Genomic DNA, 6,780 nt, shown 5'->3' with positions numbered 1-6,780 from the left:
ACTATCTTCAACTTCTTTCATGTCAAAACCTAAATAAATAAATACATACACAAAGCATGAGACAGGAACAACCATAGATCACACCCCCATCCCAGGACACTATCCACCCACCCACCCCATTCTGCCTTCCCACACTGTTCACTGTAAACGAATATTTCTGCTCTCTCTAATAAGAGCAGAAGGAGTGACTATGAAGATTGGCACTAGTGAAAGCTTTTTCACACAGTTGCCAAGAACCTTAGTAGGACTGGGACACAATCTCCCAGTACCTGAAGGGGTCCACCAGATACCTCCCCCTTTACCTGGTGGTGCTCTAATTCAGTGGGCTTCAACCTTTTTCATTCCTGTAAGTTGCCACGACCCCACAACTGAGGCTTCGTGACCCCACTGGGGTCCTGACCCCAAGCTTGAAGAACACTGATGTCTCTTTAACTAGTAGGGCACAACTTGCAAAATAGGAATAAATAGTTCTGCTGATTTTGTCACAACTTTTATACCCCTCCCATGAGCACCTGCATGGAGAGAGAGAGAGAGTTGGGTGACATGGTATGGAGCAACTTAAGCCCTGACATTTCTCGTTTTCAAAAATGAGAACTGTTTTATTTATTCCTTTTCATTTGCCTGTATTTTGAATGTCTTTCCAGGGTTGGATTTGCACATGGACAGGCTGCTGTGCGTGGAGCAGATTTCGGAATGTGCCCTCCGCAGAGGTGGCAAGGTCTCCTGCTCCCCTTGGCTGCAGCCTTCCAACAGCCTGTCAAAGGACAAAAGAAGAGGCTGCTCACAGGCTAGAAGAAAACTCCTCTTTGGCTGAGCTGAGAGCCTCATCCTGGCACGGCTGACTCCCTTGACCTCTGCCTGGTCTGCCTGCTGTTCCTACCTGCTTGCTCTTGACTCTTCACCCTTGAATCTGATCTTCTCACCTCCCCACCCCCCACAAACCAAAATTTTCTCCAAAGGAGATGTCACAAAGACATGCCCCAGCTTGAATTAAAACAGACAACATGAAACATTTCTTGACCCAGCGTGTAATTAATCTGTGGAACTCCTTTCCTCAGGATGTGGTAATGGCAGCTAGCCTAGATGCCTTTCAAAGGGGATTGGACAATGATGTAGGAATTACAGGGTACAAGCCATGATGGGTACATGCCAAGCTCCCGGTTTTAGAAGGAGGCTGTTAGAGACAAGGGCATGGCCACAGAATGCAGGGATCTTGTCCATGCTATCCACGCATCTGGTGGGCCACTAAGAGATACAGGAAGCTGGACAAGAGGGCTTCTGGGCCTGATCCAGCGGGGCTCTTCTGGAGTTCTTATGGATAGTGAATAGATTCTGTGGGCATCAGTGGAGACCTTTCCCCTTCTCCATGCCCTTGCTCTGCTCAAGACAACTAACAGCCCAATCCTATGCACGTCTACTTAGAAGTAAGTCCCATTCGATTCAACGGGGCTTACTCCCAGGAACGATTGGGCTGCAAGGCTGCTGGACAGCCTCAGACCCGTCAGCGTCCATCTTGCCACTCAGGAAGACTTCTCTGCACCCAAAAGAAGAGGGCGGCGAGGGCAGCCTGGCACACCTGTGGCGGGGCATCTCTGGGCTGGCGGGTGCTGGGTGTCGCCTGATCTCGGAAGCTAAGCAGGGTCAGGCCTGGTTAGTGCTGGGATGGGAGACCGGCTGCTGTAGGCTTCTGCTGGCAGAGAGGGAGGGCCCCGCCCGCCTGCCCGCCCGCCTCTCCATGTGATCAGCAGCAGCAGCAGCAGCATCCCATGCCCGTCTCTCCGCCGGCTCAGTCTTCGCTGCGGGCGGCGGCCGGCCGCATCGCCCTGCCGGCCGAGGAGGGGCCATGGAGACGCGCCCGGCTCCCTGATGGGACCGCAGCCTCCCGCTCCTCCGCTCCGCCGCCCGCCAGCGCCGCCTGGAGCGGGGCCAGGCCGGCTGGGAGGCGCCTCCTGACATCACTGGCGGGAGCTGTCCGCTTCAGCACCACAGCCGCCGCGGCTCCGCTTCAGCAGCGCGGCGGGGCCTCCTCCGCCCCCTGGCCCGGCTCGCCCGGGGCTCCAGCCCGGCACCGTCCTTGGCGCTCTCCCTCCGCGGCCCCCGCCTCTCTCTCTCGCACGCGCGCAGGGAGGCTGTCGATCTCCCGCTCCTTCGCTCCTCTGCCCGCTTTGCCAGCAGGAGCGGCGCCCCTTCCTCCCGCTCGGGCTCGGGCATGAGTAGCAGGTGCCAGGCTGGGCAGCAGCCTCCCGCCCCGGCCCCGGATCTCCAGGCAGGATGAGGCGCACCTGAGGAGTCCAGGGCCCCTCTCCGCCGCCGCCGCCGGGGGAGCAGCTCCATGTCTCCGGCGTCGAGCTCCGGGAGGGCCGGCGAGTGACCGCCTGGCCTCCCCTCGCCTTCCCTCTGGCCGGATGTCCGCGGGACCATGAGTCACTATGAGGATGTGTGACCGAGGAGTCCAGATGTTGATCACCACCCTGGGAGCCTTCGCAGCCTTCAGCCTCATGACGATCGCGGTGGGCACCGACTACTGGCTGTACTCCAGGGGGGTGTGCAGGACGAAGTCCAGCAGTGACAACGACACCAGCAGGAAGAACGAGGAAGTCATGACCCACTCGGGCTTGTGGAGGACCTGCTGCCTGGAAGGTATTCAGCGGAGCTGGGCGGGGAAGGGGGGAAGTTGGTGGGTCCCGACCCGCCTCGCGCTGAGCCGGGCCACTCTGCCTGGGCTGCTTGGGGACTGGGGCTCCGCATGTCAGTGTCAGGCAGGCGCTCCCAGGGGTCTCTCTTCCAGAATGGGGTGGTAGGAAAGGGGGCACTGCCACCCTGCCAGTCAGCGGTTCCTTGAGAAGGGCGCCAGATCTTGTCACACCTGCTTTGGCAACTGCAAGAGAGAATCCCAGTGCATGCGCCAGGCCGAGGCCAAGAGACGGTTTTCCTCAGCGGGGTGCACTTGTTGCAGGATTTGTGCATGGGGGGGGGGGCACCATCCTTGTGAAATCGCTTCCAGAAGCCAGGGACAGAACTGAAGCGGAGCCGAGCCGCTTCCTTTGGTGCTCTGACATTCACCCTTGGCTGCTAAGATGTGGGGAAGGGGATGCTGAAGAGGCTTCTGGGGGGTCTCCGCAGGGTCCTTTGGTCTGCTCTTTTCTCACATGCACCCAGAATCATGTCCTCCTCAGCACAGGACACTGAATGTCACCTTCATTAAGATCCTGCTGAGGCGCTGTCAGGGAGGGGGCCGCGTTGACAACAGGCAGGAGCTCCTCACATTCTGCAGCCCACTCCACAGGCTGCTATTTCCAGAGCATCGAGCTGCACCTGTATGTTACCAGAGAAACTGACTTAAGCTATCCACGCACACCATCCCCGGATTCTCATTTCACAGCCAGCGCCGACAGCTAGACGAGCAGGGATGCGTCTGGGTATCCCTTCCCAGTCCCAAAGTCCCAAGGAGGAAGCTTTGGGGGTCTCTGCGTGAAGTGTTGCAAGGGACCGATGTGATCCGCTAGGCTAGGGGACCTCAAACTTCCAAACACTGACAGCCCGAACCTAGGCACATCTACTCTGGTGCAAGTCCCAGTGGAGCTTCCTCCCAGGAAAGTAGTCCAAAGACTGTAGTCTGAACCTCCTCTTTGGAGAATAACATACATTTGAAGGTCCACCCATTTATGTTTTCCCTCTGAAGATCCATCACCCTCTCTCTGCCCACTGGTCATTCAAATCCCCCCAGCTGGTTGTGGTGGGTGAATGCAAAGATTCCACTCTTTGGGAGATGCAGCACGAACCAGCTGTTCTCCCTGCTTACTCTCACCAACGCCTCCTCCCTTGCCTGCCCCCCATCAAGAACAACCCATTCAGCTTGCAAGCAGCTGTGCCCAGCATTCTCTTTCTCCTTCCATTGAGCTCTGAGTGAAAGCTGCAGTTCACCTTTACCCAGGTGAGCATGGCTCTGGGGGAGAAATGGGGAAAGGTTAAGTGGGGGGGGGCTTTCTATCAATGAGGAAAAGGCAGGCAGCTCAGCCAGAGAGGATAATGGGGGGCCAGACAAGGAAAGTCAGTGAGAGGGAACGCTCCTGGTGGAAAGTAGGGATTGGACTGCAGTGTCTTCCAATCCTACGCTGGCTTGGTCCCTCGCTGCTACCCCAGAATGCAAAATTAAGGCGATGCCTTTCATTGAGCCAGCTGGCATGCGAAATGCTGGAAGCCAACACCTGAGATGCTCATGAGTCTGTCTTCAGCCAGAGGCATCCAAATGAGCAGCAGAGAAGGATCAAACATGGGTTGGCCCGATAGGTAGGCTTCACCTCTCTTGCTGTAGGTGCCTTGCAACAAGGCCCCAGTTGAGCACATGCTGTAGAGAGGGGCAGTCAAGACCTTACCCCTAGCTTTCCAGAGTGTTTCGCATCTGTGGCCCTCACTGGTCAGGCTGGTGATGTGGTTGCTACCTTGACTGCCTCTTGAGAATGTCGTCTCAGCAGGACCGACTCAGGTCTTGTTTGGTTGGAGGTGCAATATTATAGAGAGACATCAACACCTCATACACCTAAGAGAGGCTCTCGCAGGCAGGCTGGGCGACAACTTCTAGCTGACGGCAGCTGCTGCTTCGGCTCTCCTGTCACTTCCAGCCCTGGCTGCCAAGTGTCAAGTCTCATCGGCTTCTCTCCTTGTTATGCACCTTGCGACTGGAAAAATGATCTGACTCCGTTGTCCTCAGGGAATAGGGTGGGGCATGGCAAAGTGTTGGGAAGCCTGTGGGGATGGGGGGGGAGAATCACTGTATTCTGCTTTTCCCCCTTATTCTCACAGCCCTGGCTGTGGGTGTCTGAGTGTTGGTGTGATGTGTGGCCCTCCTTGCAAAACCCAATGACTTAAGGACAGCGTTACACAAACAGCGCGTTCAGAGTGGGCGTGTCAGAACCAACCAGGAATCTGTTGGTTTGAATGTCGCCTCTGCCATGAAGTTGCCTTGAGCAAATCATTCTTCTCTCACCCTTAATCCCTGTCCCACTGCAATATTTTATTTACTTTATTCATTTTCCTTGTTTTTATGCTGCCCTTCCTCCAAGGAGCTCAGTGCTATACACGGTTCCTTCCCTCCTTTTGTCCTCACAACAACCCTGTGAGGTAGGTGAGGCAGAGAGACAGTGACAGGCCCAAGGTCACCCAGGAAGCTCCATGGCTGAGCAGGGATTTGAACCTGGATCTTCCAGGTCTAAGTCCAACTGTCAGAACACTATTGGGGTGATAATATGGTCTACTACTGTACAAGGATGTGATATGGATGAATGCAGGTGCATCAAACATAAGGCCAGTGGGCTGAACGATTCTGTGGGTCCCCAGAAGCAATCTAGCTCCTCGCCCAGTTATAACTGTGATAATTGGGCTCTCTCATGTCTTGAAAATATGAACGAGATTTGCACATTTTCTCTTCTGTCACTTGCAGCTAATGAGTTTCTACATGAGAACAAAGTGCTGATTTTTGGTCATCATCTGCTTAATGATGTCACTTCCTGCCCTCAACAGGCCCTCTGTATGAAACAAGCTTCACATCCCTGGATTAGTGAGACAATATCTGTGAAGTGCTCTGATGAAGTGCTCTCTTTCTACACACACACACACACACACACACACACACACAGAGAGAGAGAGAGAGAGAGAGAGAGAGAGAGAGAGAGAGAGAGAGAGAGAGAGAATGCAAGTGGAGTAATGGATGTCCTTGAGATTGTGCAAATGGTGTCAGAATTCCGGTAAGCAAGTTTGGCCCAAGATGTTCTGACACTGGAGGAGACTTGCCAAATGCTGCCTCCCTTCCCTGGAGATGTACCAGGAGGAACTACAGTAGGGGTGAGTGGGCAGATAAAGGAATGTACCCACTCCTTGTCAATCTGTTGCCTGAGACACTCTAGCCCACCACTTTTCTCTCCTCCACACTTCCTGTACCACTCCATCTCCCTCCTCCTTTTCCAATTCAAGGAGAGGGAGGAGCAGTGGAGGTGAGTGGGCGAATGGAAGTGGACGGACATAGATGCCCCCCCATCTATCTGCAGCTAAGCCACCTTCACAGTCAACCTGATGGGTGGTCTGGCTCTGCTAACAGGCATTGGGGAACTTCAGGTAATTCCTGAAATGATGGAATCCAGTGCCACATTTAAGTTCTAAAATGGGAGGCTTGGGGTGGAGAACTCCTAAGAGGCAATGCCTTCAGAATAGGGCCTTGTTGCTCCCTGATGCTGCAGGCCTGCTTCCGGTTACTCAGGGGTGAGAGAAAGTCATAAGAACAAAAGAAGAGCTCCATTGGATCAGGCCAAAGGCTCATTCAGTCCTTTGCAATTGGCATTCCGAGGTGGGCTACATGTAGAACCAGGAGGTTGGGCGCAGCCACCATAACTTGTTACCAGTGATAGATTTTCCTCCATCAATCTGTCCAATTCCTTTTTAAAGGCATCTAGGCCAGACACCATCACCACATTCTGTGGCAAGGAGTTCCACAGTCTACTTACACACTGCATAAAGAGTATTTTATTTGTCAGGTCCAACTGTCCCGCCACTCAATTTTGGTGGCTGTCCCCTGGTTCTGGTATTGTGTGAGAGGGAAAAGGACTTCCCCCTATCCACTCAATCCATGCCATGCATAATGTTAAATGCCTCAATCATGACCCTTCTTGGCACCCTTGGTAGATACTGAAGGTTGTCATGGGGCACAAGGAAGAGGGCATGGCACAAGGGATGCCGCCATTTTTCAAAAATGGAAACAACATCAGTCCCTTCAGTGGTGCCTCAAAG

At 54.3% G+C, this 6,780-nt stretch overlaps 1 protein-coding gene across 1 annotated transcript in view; it reads left to right on the top strand.

The window, feature by feature from the left end:
- Nucleotides 1-2,429: 2,429 nt before the first annotated feature.
- Nucleotides 2,430-6,780, top strand: part of CACNG3 (calcium voltage-gated channel auxiliary subunit gamma 3) — a 64,572-nt gene continuing 60,221 nt past the window's right edge. Inside the window, exon 1 of the mRNA XM_066640808.1 lies at nucleotides 2,430-2,640. Within this exon, the coding sequence (XP_066496905.1) occupies nucleotides 2,430-2,640 (211 nt within the window). The remainder of the gene's footprint in view (nucleotides 2,641-6,780) is intronic.

This window comes from Tiliqua scincoides, chromosome 13, assembly GCF_035046505.1.
Source record: "Tiliqua scincoides isolate rTilSci1 chromosome 13, rTilSci1.hap2, whole genome shotgun sequence".
NCBI lineage: Eukaryota > Metazoa > Chordata > Lepidosauria > Squamata > Scincidae > Tiliqua > Tiliqua scincoides.
Note: the sequence above shows the minus strand (reverse complement) of the source record. Positions and strands in the feature narration are given on the sequence as shown.